This window comes from Heloderma suspectum, chromosome 4, assembly GCF_057233095.1.
Source record: "Heloderma suspectum isolate Gila_16-S chromosome 4, 16-S_ref, whole genome shotgun sequence".
NCBI lineage: Eukaryota > Metazoa > Chordata > Lepidosauria > Squamata > Helodermatidae > Heloderma > Heloderma suspectum.
In genome coordinates, this window is record NC_139461.1 from 63,776,906 (window position 1) to 63,795,428 (window position 18,523).

The window sequence follows — 18,523 nt, forward strand, 5'->3', positions numbered from 1 at the left end:
CCTTGTCCACTTTTAAATTGGTGTCTGGCATTGCCCTTCCCATTCCCCATCTCCCTCTGTTTGGGTGCCAAAGAACTAAATGGAGGCATGGAGCTCTCTCAAGTATTGGCACCACTGGTGGTCTTCATCTTACCTCATCTCTTAAAGGACTTGGATTAGCAAGCAAAAGGATAAGTAGCTACCCAGTCACCAAGGCAAGGCATTACAGCTGGCATTTTGAACAAGCTATAAGGCTGCAGTTCTGCAGACTTCTTCAGGAGTAGGCCCAAATGAAGTAAGTGGTACTTGCCTCCAAGTAACCTAAACCAGAAAATATGTTGTTTTTCTTCAGAACTAGTATTTTCATTCATAAGATATTTATGCAAATGTATTTATTGCTTAATCAACTAAAACCAATATTCAATATCTCTTTCCCTGAAAGCTCTAACTTTATGACCATCCTACTAAATAACCCAAATATTTGCCCTCACAGGTGTCTAAGGACCATGAGATTACATTTGATTATAGTTACAAAGTTGTATATCTTTAAGCAATTACACAAATCCTAATCCATATTGATCTAATTCATATGAGTCTCAACCACTGGACTGGAAAAACACATGGCCCAGTCCTGAGGACTGTACCACTTCAGAATATAATTGGAAGACAGACTACATGTTTGCTTGTCCAAGTCAAAATCTTCCATCAGCCAGAAATCAGAAAGATTGCTAGGCTAGAATCATTCTCCATTATGGAGCTGTTGATAGACCCAGAAGCAGCTATTAAGTAATAAAACAATTTGTAACTTCTGATGTAAGGTTTAAAAAACATAATTCTAATTTGAGACAAACTTGGCTCTTTTTTCTGAAGTTTCACCTGCTATGTGTAATGTTGGCTATCATATGATTAACAAGAGTTTAAAGAAGAATTGTGTGAAAGAATTGCCTTGTCTGTCAGCAGCAGCATCCTTACACCCTCTCTCTGTGGCCTCCTTCTCAGTTCGTGTGTTTGTGTGTGTGTGTGTGTGTGTATTGCAGGGGCTTTAGAGCAAAAATAATCGTATTCATCTCACTTAATTGTACCAAGAGTTATACTTTGAATTACCTTTCCCTGACATAAATATCAAAGTCATTTGATAACACTATTTTCTATTCTCATGTCTGACAGCTCAACCTCTAGGAAAAAGCACCACAAAAAATGTTACCCTATGGCTGAACTAGTGGCCAGTGTATAGTGTGTGTTATGAAACACTTCAGAGTGATGTCATGCCATTAGCAGTAAGACTTGAAAAAGATAAAAAATATGGAAAGCTAAGCCCAACTTAGATGCAACAGTGAAATGAAAGCAAAGTGTAAATGTATAATAAAATTAGATTATATAACCTAGAATATCTAGAAGCATTTTATAGATGAAATCGTGTAAAAGGCTAACAATCTGGATTATGAAAAGAACTATAATTAAAATACCATTTTAAGCTGTAAAGCTCCAAATGGATGTGTACTGAGAAATTGATATTTTGTTTGTTCTACGATAATAGTGGTGTGTGTTTGTTTTGTTATGTAGTCTATACTTTCATTGCAGGTCAATGGAGGAGAAAAAAGACCTGCCTCTGATATGGGAAAGAAACCCAAAACACCCAAGAAGAAGAAGAAGAAGGACCCTAATGAGCCACAGAAGCCTGTTTCTGCCTATGCATTATTTTTCCGAGACACTCAAGCAGCCATCAAGGGCCAAAACCCAAATGCTACATTTGGTGAAGTTTCTAAAATTGTAGCTTCTATGTGGGATGGCTTGGGAGAAGAACAAAAACAGGTACGTGTGTGTGTGTGTGTGTGTGTGTATGAATTTAAATTTATTTAACTTTGCTTTAGAAATGTTTTCTTTAACTACTACATTTAGAAAGGCTTGGCAATAAAGAAGCTATCAGTGTGTCACGTCAGAACTGTTACTGCATGTTCTCATCTACACAAGTCTAGTCATGGATGTGTATCAGAGTAACACATGTCAAAGATCTTTAGCCAAAAAGTATGGTGCATTATGGCAGCAATTGTGAAACCCATCTGGGTAGAAACTAAGAAGACAAACAAGCCAGAATTTAAAATAATTGAATATATGATTTACTGCCAAAATACAAAAAGTATGTGTGAGAGCAGCATTCACTTGGGACTGGCAACTATTCGTTTAAATGTATAGAGGGGTTGAGGATGAAGGAAGAGGACTGAGATAGATGGAGCAATGTGCAAGTGTTTAGGGAGGAAGGAGGGGAGAATACTGCCGACTAAAGAGACAGGAAGATGTTGGGAATCAAATATGCCTTAGGCCTAACTGGGCCAGGGATTTACCAAAATATAAAAAGCTTGGCTCATGGAGATGTGTGTAGCTGTTCTAAAGTTAGGGCAGCAGAGAAGAGAGAGTTAGGAAGGAGAGAAAAGGTGGGAGTGGTAGAAGACGACTCTTAGAGCTCTGCTGTGATCTAGGGGGTTGGACCAGAGCACCGGATTTTGTGGGATGCTCTTTACAAATTCTGAAAGTATTAGGCACCCTAGCTCTCAAACAACACCCTGCTGAGAGGACAGGTACTAGACAGTTATGGAGGACTGAATGCTGGCTGAGCCTTCTGGTTTCCTTGAGTCTTGTATGGCATAGGCCCACAACAAAACAAGAACGTGGGTAGTTCCTGAATTATCCAAATTAGTAACAAAAGTAGACTGTAGTGGGCAAAAGGTTTCTCTTATTGAGCAAGGGACATCTTCTTAGGAAGAAGATTCAGGATGAACTAGAAGTGGGTGGACAGACTAGACATAATGGTTATATATTACCTCCAGTATCAGAAGCAGTATTCAAGCAGGCCTTGGCATCTAAACTGGTCTGTTGGACTGGGTACTGTTTTTATTTCTTTTATTGTTCTGTTTTGTAATTGTGCTTTGAATCTGTTTGTTTTTATGACTGTTTTAATGAAGTTTTTTTTTTTAAATTTTAGTCCTAGTTTTATTAGTTAGCCATCTTTAACACTGTTTGGTTGGTGGAAAGGTGGGATATAAATCAAATAGATAAGTAACAAATAACAGTTGCTGGGGAACATGAACAGATGGGGGCACTATTGCACTCATGTCCTGCTTGTGATTTTCATTTTCTCATAGACATCTGGTTTGCCACTGTGGGAACAGAATCCTAAACTAAATAGGCCTTTGGTTTGATGCAGCACAACTCTTCTTATGTTAGGCCTATGCGCTTTTTGCTGTTTTGAAAATTACCATAGGATCATGCCAAAGGAAGCATGTGTCTATAATTCCCTTCTCTATGGCTGTCTATTAGGGATGTACGAAAGTGACTTACCTTTCTGCGGATTATGTTGATGGTGGGGGGGAGGTGTTCCATCCTTCCCCCTGGAATCCTGGCTGGGGGGGGAGGCGCTCCGTTCCTCCCCCCCCCCCCCGGAATCCTGGCCAGCAGGCTGTGCTCCGCAGCGATTCTGCCGCCGCCATTTGCGTCCCTGCAGTCAGCCGTGATAGGCTACGTAAAAGTTTACGTAGCCTATCACGGCTGATTAAAAAAAACAACAACAACAACACGCATATGCACATGGCGGCGGCCATGTCCGCCGCCATTTGCGTTCTTTATTTTGGCACGTCTTAGTCTACGTAAACATTTACGTAGACTAAGATGGCGAAAATAAGGGGAACGCAAATAGCATAATGTCTACGCTATTTGCGTTCCCCTTATTTTCACCGTCTTAGTCTACATAAATGTTTACGTAGACTAAGACGTGCCAAAATAAGGAACACAAATGGCGGCGGCCATGGCCGCCGCCATTTGCGTACGTGTGTGTTTTTTGTTTTTTTTTAAGTCAGCCGTGATAGGCTACGTAAAGATTTATGCAGCCTATCACGGTGTTTTTTTTAAATCTAGCCATGATAGGCTACGTAAATCTTTACGTAGCCTATCACATTTTTTTGTTTTTTTGTTTTTTTTAACCTGTAAATGGTGGCGGCAGCAGCCGGTCAGAAGACCGGCCGCCGCAGCCGCCGCCGCCGCTGCCACCGCCACCAGGAAGATCCGCCCAAGGCAAGTCTCGTCCCGGGGGGGCGGGGGGGCAGGCCGTTCCGCCACCAATTTTGGGGGGCCAAATGCGCTGACATTCGGCCTCCCCGGGATCCGTGGTGGAACTTTCGTACATCCCTACTGTCTATGCTCTTAGTTTTTGATAGGATAGTCTACAATCCCTTCTAGTTAGCAACAGTGGTCAGTCAAAGGATATCCATTCCAGTAATATCTGCTAGCTTTTGTGAAGATTCCCTTTGGCTCCAGCAGAATATTATCAATGACTCATTTCTGTTGCACTTTGATGCTCAAAAAGCCCTTCAATTGTAGCTCAGACATTGACCTGGTTCGCATGATCAAAATAAACTACAGCGGCTTATTTAATACATGGTGGCTTATTTAAATTGTGGTGTGTGTGGGCCACGATTTTCATAATCACTGCCCAGGCACAGCTTGTCATCTCATCGCAGCCTGGTCAGCATGCTTGTTGGAGGAGGAAACAACCCTCCAAAAACCCCAGAACAGCCCATGGGTTACTGGAGGGTTGTTCTTTCCCTCTAAAGTTTTTGTTCATTTTAATAAAAACATATTAAATATTCACCAAATGGCGAGGCATGGGGATGAATTTATCACTAGTAATGTCATGGGCATAATCAAACAGGTGCCTGTGATACCTTTCATGCAACCGCATTCCAGACAGAATTCGGAATTGATATTGTTTGAGAAAATTCTGTTTAAATTGGTAGGGAAATGTGATTTCTTCCTTAAAAAAGAAACATTTGAGAAATTACTTCTGGATTCTATACAGCAACTGTGAAATTATTGCATCATAAAAAAGATGGGCCCAAACTATGTCTTGGGTTATTAAAAACAATAGCAGCTTCTTTGGTAATATGACCTTTCTATGGGAAGTGCATTTTTTTCTTTATGTGGAAGATATTGTTTCTGGGTTTCTTAGTTTTTTCTTTTAATTGGGAGTCCCAGAAACATTGTATTCCTTATCATTTGATTTCACAGGTCTCATTTATAAGCAACCCTACCACTTCTCTCTCCACTCATTTGTAAGAAACCTCACAGTGACTGTAAGAGGCAGTCAGATGGAATGTAAAGGGCTGAGAGTTCCTTTTGTATACATGTTAGTGTAATAATTCCCTCCTCAACCACAGTTCTTTGCTTCTCTTTTTCTCTTTACAGTTCCATTATTGCCTCTCTCATTCTAACATTATATACACACAATCTGATTTTAATATTTTCCCTTCTAGGTTCTATATTTTATGTAAACCTACTTGAGCAATATATGATTAAACATCATTTTACTGTGGGCATGAGGCAATGCATAGTTTCATACAAGAGATACAGCCACTTGAATATGAAGGGGAGATGAAGTGAATTGGATTGCCAAAATAATAATTCTCACATTGGTTGCAGGGTTGTAATTTCAAACTGAAACATGTAATCCCAGTTTTGTGTGCTTAACTTCAGTTTAACTGTGCTACTTCAGAAGCAGAACAACAAAGGGTGCAACATGATCTTGGGGCACTGTGACACTGTTCTCATCCTCTCTTTCCCCATAGTTGAGGGCATTTTTTGATGGGGACAGCTCCTGTTTGGTTTCTGGGAAGATGCATGCATTTTTAAGCTCTTATAGCAGGGGCGGGCAGCTTGTGGCCCTCCAGATGTTTTGGCCTACAACTCCCACGATCCCTCACCATTGGCTATGTTGGCTAGGACTGATGGGTATTGTAGGCCACAAGTTGCCCACCCCTGTCTTAGAGGTGTTTTGTCTGGTAGAGCCATTCTACCATACATAGAATGTATGAATGTATACATAGAATGTACACATTCTGCTGTATGACCGAGTGCTGTCAGACAAGTGGTCTCCTTCCAGTCTTATCTAATGGGTAGTGATTGGCATCTTTTGCTTACATGCTTTGCACCTGTTGGAAGAGTCACCCTGTTCCTTCCTTTGTCAGGGTGAATAAATGGGGAATTACAGCTTCTGTAAATGGGTTGTTAGGAACTTATGCCATCTCTCCAAAGGAACCCCAGTTGTTGGGTAGGAGCCCTATGTGGGATGATTGATTGCAGAAGTCACCACTGAATATAAGAGGTTTCCTACAGTATGAATTGGCTATGTGGCAATATTTTAAAATATGTCTTTAGAAGTATTTCACTCATTATTCTGAAAGATGAGATATTTCATGTTTTATTTTAATTCCCACCAAACTGTCCAGTTTTTCCATTTCAGGCCATAGAAAAATTGGAAAAATATTTCCCCATCCACCCATATTTCCCTGGGTTTCACATCTTTATGATGGATAGGTGCGAAGAAAAGTTTCTTTAAAAAAAAATCTCTTTAATCTTTTCAACAAGATTGTAAAAATACTGTGAATGAAAGGACAAAAACTGAGTGTATATTAAATAAGAATGGTTATAAAACCACCCAGGTTTTCCAGCACTGTTCCCTTTTAACACTTTATACTTGGATCTATGGATTCCCAGCTACAAGGCTGTCTCAAAGCCAACTATAATTACACTAATTGTGTAGCGCGTAGGTGAGGGTTAGCTTTTTCTTTACTATAAGTGTGCATGGCCCTGACTTGGACCAGGACCACCATGTACCAGGAGGGGAGGATTAAACCTTCCCCTACCCTTTGCTTCTCGAACTCCCCCCCCCTCCACAGGTGGGGGGGGAGTTTATATGTATATATGCATTTTATTATAATCATACTTATTACAATTATACTTAAAATCCAAATGTACAATGCCTGAAGGCATATGTGTGTATTTCAGTTGTTCGTATCTCTTGCTAGGGTTGATTATCTATTAGCCTTTAGGTATTGGGCCAGTTACCATGTAACAGAAAATCTTGGGTTTAATTAACCCACAATTTGCTGGGACATGCAGAGTTCACAAGCCACTTCTGGTTTACATAAACAACCCACAAACACCCCATCTGTGGGTTGTTAGCATGACACCCAAACACTCTGGGTTGTTTATGGGTTAAACAACCCAGAGTTAACTCATTAACAACCCTCTGATTTGGTTCGTACACAAGGAGAAGCCACCATGGGTGAATTTCCCCACAGGGCTTCTTATTGCGGCCACCCTTTTCAATATTTAGGGTGTGGCAGAGGCACACCATAGCTTCTCATTACATATGAACCCAATGAAGGTGGGTTGTTAGGGTACTTGACAAACCACCCAGAACTCACCCTTTTTTATTTTGTTAGCCCCCCACACCATCCCAATGAAGGGGATTTGGGGAAGCAAATTGGGAGTTTAATCCTCTCCTTCCAGTGCATGGTGGTCCCGAACCCTGAACCAAATTAGAGCCACTCACACGCTAGAGCAAAGCAAAAGCTAAGTGTCAGCTACATCCTACTTGATTAGTGTAACATATAGTTTGCTTCGTAGTATGGTTCAATTTGGATAAAACACTGTCAAGTTACCCCACTTTTGCAACCAAATATGGAAGAAACGCTTCCAGGTTTTCTGTTGCTGTTTCATTTTAACACTTTGAGACTTGGGTCTATGGAACTCGCTGCCACAAAGCTGTCTCAATGTGCTTCAATTTATTCTTATCCCACCTCTAGCACCAAATGTGGAGGAATAACCTGTGGGTTATTCTGCTTATGTCCTAAGTGTGGAAAAACTATGTAGGTTTTTTTCACCACTATTCAGTTTTTAACACTTTGAGACTTAGGTCTATTGAAGTCCTTGCCACAAGGCCATTTCAACTATAAAAGCCTTTAACCATAAAACCTCTGCCATGAAAATAAACATTCTGTATCTTATATACCTCAGTAGTCAGTAATTAAGACATAGCATGGGATTGATACCACCACTACATACAAGATAACCCAAACTAAGTGGTTTATTAAATGAATTGTTTCCATGAGGTAATAAGGTGCCAGTTTTCAAATAGTAGGCTGAGATCATTTTCCAGTGGAGCAGCTATGTAAAAATTTGTTAGTCTTTAAGTTGCCACAAGACTCTTTGTAGATTGAGATCGCTTAAGTGTACATAAGTCAAATATGCTTGGCTACCATTCCTGGTAAGGGAGTCTTCCCTGCTAATAAGCCCTCAGTAGCTTTTCCCTCAGATCAGATTTCCCTAAAATCCACCCAAGCTGATTCCAGCTGTTCCGTTTGCCTCTGGCTTCTGGAATGATTCTGTTTCAGGGACCACTTGTAAAATCCCCTGTCATCAGGCCTCTGCCTGAATCTTTCTAGGGCTGGGCTCTGCTGCCTGCTTGGCCTTCACCACAGCCTCATAGCCCAGCTTCCTGCTCTCCACAGCCACTAGCTTCGGATTCCTGGTGTCCCTCAAGAAGAGCTCCCTCAGATTGCCTTTCTTTATTCGTAGCTCTGATCTCTGCTCCATTCAGCCACCAACAGTTAACTCTCCCTAATTGTCTCTCAGAAATGTCTTACCTTTTTCAAATCTCCTGTCCTATCATGTCCCTTATGGAACTTCCAACTGCCAATCACCTGTGTTATCCCAGCTGACCTATCCAAACAAAGGTAACTGCAGTTGCTGGGTGGGAGCCTATTGACTGTATAGAGTCACCACAAGATAGTAAGTTTTGTATTTTGTTTTTGTGCCTGCTTTGTTTTGCTTTTTGCCTTTTATTTGATGTTAGTAATAAACTCTGTTCCTTGATTTGGAGCATGGGAAGTGATTTCAGATCAAACTCAAAAGACAGAATTGTGTTCCTTTTCTTTCCCCATGCAGCCTAGCTTATCTGGGCTATACCCTACAAAGGAGATAAGGAGGAAGGGAGACTTGGTTGGTCATCCATTACCTCCCAAAGGGCATAGTAAAACCCCAAAATGGTTGGCAGTCGGTGGGATGCATATTGAGTTTGGTCAGAAATTCAGGCTTCACTTCAAAATATATGTTTAAGGAGAGAAACCTAGATGGTACTAGTGCTTTGTTTTGTTTTGTTTTTCTTTGTTTTGGAGAGATTGGGAGCTGAGTGGGAAGACATTTGTTGGAACTGACCCAGCAGCTGTAGCAGTAGGTACTATGTCAGAGGAGTTCACTGTTCACTGTTCAGCCACTGTGCAGGACAAGACACTCTATGCAGACAAAATGGCTATGGGTGCCTGTTAGACACTACCATTCCCCACATCCAGCATTCAGGAACAGCATGCATTTGGGCATATCCTTGTCACATAATAGCTATGAAAGGCACATTCCTGCATCATCAAGCCCTATTACAACATGAGAAGGTCCCCCCAGACTCTCAGCCTGTTACCCCTTACTATATAGAGAAAGCATACATCCTCCCAAAACTATTCTTATTCTCAAGCTATTGTTGTCTGAAGATAAAGGAGGGACATGCAACCAGAAAAGAGGGAAGGGGGTGGGAGTCTGAGGAGAAACAGTAAATTCTGAAGTAAAAGTTACATAAATGTGAAATAAATTTATAAATAAGAAGGAATTAAGGTAAAAGGTTGGCAGTTTACTAACAGAGGCCTAGGAGATACAGTGTATAGGTGGCCTACATTTGTCAGTCTGCCAAGAAATGCTATGCTGATATACTTATGGAGGTGACTATGTACTTTCTGAGATTTTCTATTAGTTCAATTGACATTAAAGAATACTGTGGGCAAAGGTTAGAGTGTGAGGGATCCTTTAATGGACATTCCATTTGAACTCATTGGTCATTAGTTTAAAAAAAAGGGTTGTTGGACTTTCAGAGTGTAATTTTTGATTGGTTAAAGATTTCTGACTGAAGAGGATAAAAGGGCAGACACAGCAGTGTTAGAAGGAGTTCAAGGTGGAGTAAAGCAGTAAGTCCAGAGCTGGGAGCTGAATCCAGAACAGGAAGTGAAGCCAGAGCAGGGCCGAGAGCTGACAAGTCCCAGTGGCAGTAAGGGATGGCTGTCCAATGAAGGAGATGGCAGGACAGCAGAACCAAAATCACAGAATGCTGAAACAGAGAAGGTCTGCAGAAAGACTCCAGTAGCAGTTCTACTGAAGAGCTAAAGCTAGATTATCAGTTGTTGACAGTTGTTCACAAAAACCTCTGAGTCTTCAGGGAGAAACAACTGGAACACCTCTGTGATGTTTCCTATCTGTGCTGTACCCTTATCAATGAATCGTTGGCCAGTCCTGTTTAAAACCTGTGGTTGTGTTAACTGTGGAGAAGAAAATAAGGGCAATAGGCTTAGAATAAGGAAGAGAACTAGTAGAAGAAATTAGAAACCTCTTAAAAGGAATTTTAAGAAAATGGGGGTATTTGGACAATCACAGGGGCAAAAGAAGCCATTGTGGCTTCTCCCTGTGCGTGTTGCATGTGTGCTATTTGTTTACATAATTACCCACACTGCAGTGTGGGTCGGCATGTTGTGTGAATCCAGTGCGCTGGAGGGTGGGGGTGACTTTATATCTATACTACAACTCCTACTGCATGGGTTTTAGGGTGGATTTAAACCTGCTGCACCGCGTGCCAGGTTTGCACGACACACCAACCCATGCTGCAGCGTGGGTAATTATGTAAACAATTGTCACACATGAGACACACACACGGAGAAGCTATGATGGCTTCTCCCCCCTCCCCCATGATCGTCCAAATCCAGACACAGTCAAATAAAGTTTAGTTTTACATCTAACCTGAATTCCATTCTATGATCTGATATCATAAATAAGTTTTTAATAAGTAATATATTTGTTTAACTTTGTTTAGCCTCTCATTGCTTAACCCACCTACTATGTATTAAAGTAAAAAAATATATATAATTAGTGGCAGGAGAAATTAAGTAATAAGGAAAGCAGGTGCCTTCAATATTTAAACTGTAAGTAGTGGGCATCCTGTCCTGAGGTAATATAAAGGTGGTAACTTATACCTATACTACACCTAAGAACCAAACCATCACAGAGCCTAAGAACTCCTAAAAATGTACCCTCCCTCCAAATCTTCCCTTGTCTAGGGAGTTCACAACAAACAATCAGTCAGCATAGATGAACTAATTTGCCCCTTGTTCTTAGAATTTACACAGAAACCATTGCAGACAATTCTTTTCTTTCAAGTATTTGCCAGACATGTTACGCTAATTGACAGAAACATCCAGGGGCTTCTCATTTTCCAGCTGTGTTTATTTGACTAGCATGCAAATTATTAAAGGAAAGCTGTGTTAATCACTTGCGTTTGGCAGTTTCTCTTTGTAAATTATAGAGAAACCAACATGTAATCCACCAAAGAAAACAAAGTGAAGCAAAGTATACTGAAAGGTTGCTACGTATTGTCACGTAAGTCTCAGTCCTTCAAGACATACTCAAGTGACCACTTCTGCATTAGCTTCAACAAACCAAAGTCTGACCTTGGAGGTCTGCCAGAAAAAGTTATTCTATTTAGCAATCATTATTATTTATATGTAACTTATAAGTACAACTAGATTGGCTAGTGGGCCAAACACTGGAGCAATAGATTGCTTGTCCAGGTCTATTAGAGAGGAATGTTTTCCCGTCCATGCTCTAATGTATACAGCAACTTCTGTTGCTTGAAGTAACATGGTGGGTTGAATAGATTATTTGTCCATTTCAATTCAGGAATTCTTCTATATAATGTGAATACATTATATTTAAGCATCATGAAAGTGGCTGCTTGCTTCAGGCTTCTAAAGTACACATTGTGTTCAGATTAATCTCAGTATGAACATGCTTTGCCCAACTCTTCTCCTCCTGCCAAGCTCTGCATTAATATTATAGAAGCATGGAACTTCAAAAATAAAACTGTTCCTTTGGAGTAAGGATGGGTGAATCTTTCTGTTTCAGTTTCTAGAGCTTTCAAGCTTTATGAAGTGCAATTCATTCTGTCCCACTTCCACATTGGTTTGCTATTTAAGAAAAAAGACTACATGAAAATTAATAGACATTTTTGTATGCATTTCCCTCAGTGTTTGCATTCTTGTATGCACTACCCCTTTTTAGACATGTAGAAAACTGCATACAGTGGGAGAAATGTGTACAGAAATGCATACATTTTGTATGCATTTCTCCTAATGCATTTTTGTGCAATTTTGCTTAATCTGTGCATTTTTGTACACATTTTATTGGAGAAGTGCAAAATTTGGAGAAGTGCAGTGCAAAACTGAAGGGTAATTGTGTTCCTATTCCAGTATTAGTTTGGGAAGTGTGAATTAGGTTTGTATTAAAATACAAACCAAATATATTTCCCTCTACCCACCAACCCCTTATTCCTACTTTAGAGCTCCTACAGAAGGCAAAAAGACAAGCTGCCCAACCAGCTTGTGAATGGTCCCTGCACATCCCTTCTGGATGTAGCTTCTGGGAAGAACCTGGTACTGTTTATACACAGAAGTTATACTAGGCAGGTCAGTGCCTACTTTGGTTGGCGGGCTGAAAAATGAGACAGAAAAATGAGACATTTTTCAGAAAGGCTGGAAAATGGGACAATGCCACTTCCTTGGATGGGTCTTCATATGGGTAAGAATTGCTTCCTGAATTTTTTGTGGAAGAAATGTTGCTGGCAAATTTCGTGATTTCAGCTTCCTCAATTTATATTTCTGCACAAAACAAGTATCAGATTAGAATAGGGCATTTGGCTCCTGCCTTATCCTTATCTGTCTTCCCAGTTGTGTTTTCAATATTTCCCACATAGATATTAAGCACTGCCACCAATCTTTTAACCATTTGTAATTTTGGTTAAGATTGTTGCCCTCAATTTTTTCCTACCCATTCACCAGCAAGTCATGCCCTTTACATGTAGTTCTTTGTAAGGGATTTTCTGTAGATCACTTTTCTTTGCACATGATTTTACTAGAGGGGAAAAACATACATATGGCAATAAAGAGTTACATATTTTTAGATAGATGGAGCCTTCTTTGGCTTTTAGACAGAAGTCTGGTTTAAAAGACTGTGTGTGTGGGGGGGGGGGGTCTGTTCTGTTGTTGTTGTTATTTTTTAAAAAAATCATCCTAAATGAGAACCAGATGTAAATGTACTAAATGAACCTTAAGTTCCTAATTGGAGACCCGACGAAGCTATAATAGAATGAACAAATTACAAACACAATGTTCTTGTTTACATTAGTGTAACTGACTTCATGGTTTCAGCCAAAGTTTTCAGTAAAACACGCCATTATGCTAAAAATGAAACTGCATGCCCACTTAGAATGTACTGCACAAAGCTCACCTCTATTTGTAACACCACTGTTGTCAGCTGAGTCATAGCAGGAATGAGCTGGTCCCAACATAAGTGAATTTGAACGGGTATATTTACTTAAACCTTGTACTTGGTCATTTTAGCAGGAAGACAGGTCTGTGTACCTAGGGAACCACTGCATAATGATCAGATAAGACATGCCAGGGAACGGTTGGAGTGCTGTAACATATGCTTTCTTTCAGGCTGCATAATTTGTTCTCAGTAATATTAGCTGCAACAGTTCAGCTCAATAGCAACACCTCATTATTTTATCCCTCAGTATTTATTCCTATGTTTGACGCCTCATGAAATTACTGTTAATGTGTTTATATAAGGGCAGATCTGACACAAGTGGGAAGGATTTAATTTCCCACTCAGTCTTTCCTGCTGATATGTCCTCTTTCCCCTGGTAGAAGTGGCAAGTGTAAATAGTTAATTTGCTTCAATTATGAGCCTGTCCTGCTAAATTAGAAGCAGCAGGGATATGAAGAGCTAGAATTATACTTCTGAGGCAGCTGACAAATCCTCTGAGCCCACAAAATCAAATCATTTACTCCTCACTGGTGCTCAAACACCCACTAGACAAATGTGGCAGCTTATTCTGTATCATGAGATGAAGCTCAAGATTGTATCTTGCCAATACTTAACCAAAGTATTTTGTGGATACTGTCAACATTTGTTTTTCTATTACCTTTTCCTTTACCAACGAACAGCTTTCAAGGGTTTTAAACCTGGCCACTAAATATGTCTTGTGTTATGCAAATATGTGCAACCTGTTCCCAAGACCTGTGAATCTCAAATCATGCTCATATATTTGGTGGTTAATACAAAGCAGGGAAAAGAATAAGGAGTGTTGTCCTCCTAATCACGGTTGCCTTTCATGCGATTATGGTAGGAATGTAACTTTCTGTTTCTTCTCACTTTATGAAAGTATGGTGATCGTACTGAATGTATTGCTAAACAGAATTATTTGATACTATCAGGCATTTCCTCCTTAACTAATAAGCTACTTGGGGATCAGATGTGCCTCGAGAGTGTCATTTATCAGATAACAGAGTGGCTCATCTTTCCAGGAACAGCTCCAGAAGGCATTGTACCTACCAGAGTCACAATGGCCCCTAGGATTCCTGCATGCCTCAGGCAACCAGCCCAACTCATAGTAAAAATGTACTTTGAGATAATGTGTAGGGAGATCTAACAAGATCTCCTGCACATTTATACCCCCTTTTCTCCTATGTTAATATTCTAGGGATGAGCAAAATCAAATGACACAGTATAAACTATCTAACACATTTTTCAGCAGCACATGGGAAGTTAGCTTGCCCGTCTCCCAGGGAAAGCCAGCGGCAATTATTATTTGGGGCAGGTAGATGATTATTTTTTAACATTTGCAGTGCTTCTTGGGAAGATGTAACACATAAAGATAGCTCAGTGTTCTGTGAATGCACTGAGAACCTGCCTTCACAGTTGAACTGGGCTGACAAATATGCAAGTCCTCAACTACTTAGTTACTTATTTCATTAATTAACTGATATACCATTTACCATATTTAAAAATATATCTAAGTGGTTTATACAGAAAGATTAAAATACATCATAATCCAAAAATGTTTCTATAAAATATTTATAAAAACATTAAAACCAAGTACTCAGAACACCATGATTAACAAACGGGGCAGCACAATCAATCGGACACCTGGATGAAGAGATGCATCTTTAATTGGCACCTAAAGCACCCCACAGTTGGTGCCTCCTGTATACCAGTGGGGAAGGCATTCTGTAAGGTGGGCATCACCATGGTGGGTGTCACTTCTGCACGCCTTTGCTGCAGCTTCCACCACTTCATCCTCCTCCAGCTGATAAATAATAAAAAAATAAAGCTCCCTACCTAAGATGGTGAAGGCTCTCACATTTCACACACCTGGCTTAAAGGTAGTTTGTTAATTTTCCCCAGCTGGAACAGAAGGGGGAGATTACTGTAATCAGGTAGGGCAGGACTATTACCTTGAACAAGCATTCAGGTTTTGGATATCTTGTCTGTGAGTTCAACTGAGAAGGCAAGCTGTTATGGAGTAAAGAAAACATATATTTACATGTACCTTGTCCCCTCCTCTGCTATACCCAGTAATGTGGGATTGCATACCTTGGGAAGATTTTTAAGTGTGACTCTTTAGTTATATTTCCAGAACATGTATTTACTGTGTATTCATATCCACACGTTTTATTATTATTTTATTGCCCATAGAATGAAAGCTTTACATCTTCCAAGACACCCCATATAAGAAATAAGAATGGGTTACATCCAAACCTGCGCATGAAAAGCCGCTCATGCAGTGTGGCCTCCCTTTGCAGCTCCTTGTACTTTCACCTCTGAAAAGCTTTGCCTGGGGGCTAGGAGGCCCTCAGGAAATGCTTGGGATGTGATACAGAAGCAGGGAGACTGCAGGTGCTTAAGTGGGAATTGCCAAAAATCATTGGTCACCCTTCTGTTTCAGGAAGCGCATCTATTTCTGGTAAAATTCTTTAATAAAACCATTACTTAAAAAAAAGAATCAGCACAAGTCCATTCCATATAAAAACAGCAATTCTAGTTTGCTTTAGAGATTTTGATCCTTTGTTGCTTTTTACTCTTTCGACTGCAACTATGCTTAATGAACTGCAACTCAAGTAAGTGGATAAACTATGTCAATTGACTGGGATGTTAACCTAAATTATCAACAGTCCAAAGGCTTCTTTGCAGACCAAGTATTATTCTCACTGTGGATTTGTATGGCCTTCATAGACTAAAATCATCTGAATTTTTGCACAATTCTGTCCCAAATTTGTTTCAAATATGTTAGAAATGTTTCATTTTTCAGTTACATTTTTTTTTCTAAACAACATGTAAGAGGTCTCCATTATATATGACACATTTAAGTATTTTTATGTCATGGCTGTTGGTAACTTACCACGGTTCAAAATGTAGAGATTCGCAGAGCCGTTAATCAGAATGTCATGAAAAAGCAATTTAAAGGCTTGCTTTCTACCATTGTATTGATCCATATTATCCTTCCTATTTTAGCTGCAGTGCACAAATCACTTGCTGCTTAAGGCTTGCTTAGAAGTAATATGTTTACAAAAAATTGCATTCACGTCCTTTTTTAGTGATCATAGAATCATAGAATAGTAGGGTTAGAAGGGGCCTATAAGACCGTTGAGCCCAACCCCCTGCTCAATGCAGGAATCCAAGTCAGAGCATCCCTGACAGATGGCTGTCCAGCCTCATCTTGAATGCCTCCAGTGTGGGAGAGCCCACTACCTCCCTAGGTAATTGATTCCATTGTCGTATTGCTCTAACAGTCAGGACGTTTCTCCTGATGTTCAGCCGAAATCTGGCTTCCTGTCACTTCAGCCCATTATTTCCGTGTCCTGCACTCTGGGATGATGGAGAAGAGATCCTGGCCGTCCTCTCTGTGACAGCCTTTCAAGTACTTGAGGAGCGCTATCCTATCTCCCCTCAGTCTTCTCTTCTCAAGGCTAAACATGCCCAGTTCTTTCAAGTCACTTTTCATAGGGCTTTGTTTCCAGTCCCCTGATCATCTTTGTTGCCCTCCTCTGAACCCTCTCCAGCTTGCCTGCATCCTTCTTAAAGTGTGGTGCCCAGAACTGGACACAGCACTCCAGATGAGGCTTAACCTGTGCTAAGTAGAGAGGAACTAGTACTTCCCGGGATTTGGAAGCTATACATCTATTAATGCAGCCCAAAAGAGCATTTGCCTTTTTTGCAGCCACATCCCATTGTTGGCTCATATTCAGCTTGTGATCTACAACAATTCCAAGATCCTTCTTGCTTGTAGTGTTGTTGAGCCACGTATCCCCCATCTTGTAACTGTGCATTTGGTTTCTTTTTCCTAGGTGCAGATGCAGAACTTGGCATTTATCCCTATTAAATTTCACTCTGTGGTTTTCTGCCCAGCTCTCCAGTCCATCAAGATCCCTTTGAATTTTGTTTCTGTCTTCCAAAGTATTAGCTATCCCGCCCAATTTTGTGTCATCTACAAATTTGATCAGCATTCCCTGCACCTCCTCCTCCAAGGCATTAATACAAATGTTGAAGAGCACTGGGCCCAAGACTGAGCCCTGCGGTACCCCTCTCGTTATCTCTCGCCAGTTTGAGAAGATCCCATTGATAAGCACTCTTTGAGTCCGATTCTGTAGCCAACTGTGGCTCCACCTGATCATTGTTTCACCTAGCCTACTTTGAGCTAGTTTGCTCATCAGGATATCATGGGGCACTTTGTTGAAAGCTTTGCTGAAGTTGAGGTATATTATGTCCACAGCATTCCCACAGTCCACAAGGGAGGTTACTTGATCAAAAAATGAGATCAGATTTGTCTGGCATGATTTGTTCTTGACAAATCCATGTTGGCTTCGAGTAATCACTGCATTGTTTTCAAGGTGCTTCCAGCTGGATTGCTTTATCATCTGCTCCAGAATTTTCCCAGGGATTGATGTCAGACTGACTGGTCTGTAGTTCCCAGGTTCCTCCTTTTTACCCTTTTTGAAGATAGGGACCACATTAGCCCTCCTCCAGTCATCTGGCACTTCACCTGTCCTCCATGATTTCGCAAAGAGAAGAGACAGTGGTTCTGAGAGCTCTTCTGCCAGTTCCTTTATTACTCTAGGGTGCAGTTCATCTAGCCCTGGAGATTTGAACTCATTCAAAGTAATTAGGTGTTCCTTGACCATATGCCTATCGATCTCAAGCTGCAATCCTGTTCCTTCAGCCTGTTCTTCACCTTTGCCATGGTCTTTGTCATAGACCCTCTTTTGGGAGAAGACTGAGCTGAAGTAGGAATTGGGCACTTTTGCCTTTTCTTTGTCATCTGTTATCGTTTTGCCATCCTTATTTAATAGCTGAACCACCATTTCTTTCCTCTGTCCTTTACTATGCACGTATCTGAAGAAAGCCTTTTTGTTGCTTTTAGCATCCCCCACTAACCTCAGCTCGTCCTCAGCTTTGGTCTTCCTGATGCCATCCCTGCAATTCTGTGCTACCTGCCTGTACTCTTCCTTTGTTGCTTGGCCTTCCGTCCACTTCCTATATGTGTACCTTTTTGTTTTCAGGTCATCTCTAAGCTTTTTGTGAAGCTACATTGGCTTCTTCTGTTGTCTTCCACCTTTTTTTCTTGTTGGAATTGTTTGTAATTGTGCCTTGAGAATTTCCTTTTTTAAAAATGGCCACCCATCTTGGACTCCTTTTCTCGTTAGAGTCACTTGCCATGGGACCTTACTGATCATTGTTCTGAGTTTATTAAAATCAGCTTTCCTAAAGTCCAGGGTATGGGTTT

At 40.6% G+C, this 18,523-nt stretch overlaps 1 protein-coding gene across 7 annotated transcripts in view; it reads left to right on the forward strand.

The window, feature by feature from the left end:
- The window catches only part of TOX (thymocyte selection associated high mobility group box), a 284,989-nt gene that overhangs the window by 221,650 nt on the left and 44,816 nt on the right, over positions 1-18,523 (forward strand). For all 7 annotated transcript variants that reach the window (XM_084849469.1, XM_084849470.1, XM_084849476.1 and 4 more), the window contains one exon: positions 1,561-1,791. In XM_084849469.1, coding sequence (XP_084705595.1) covers positions 1,561-1,791 — 231 coding nt within the window. The remainder of the gene's footprint in view (positions 1-1,560; positions 1,792-18,523) is intronic.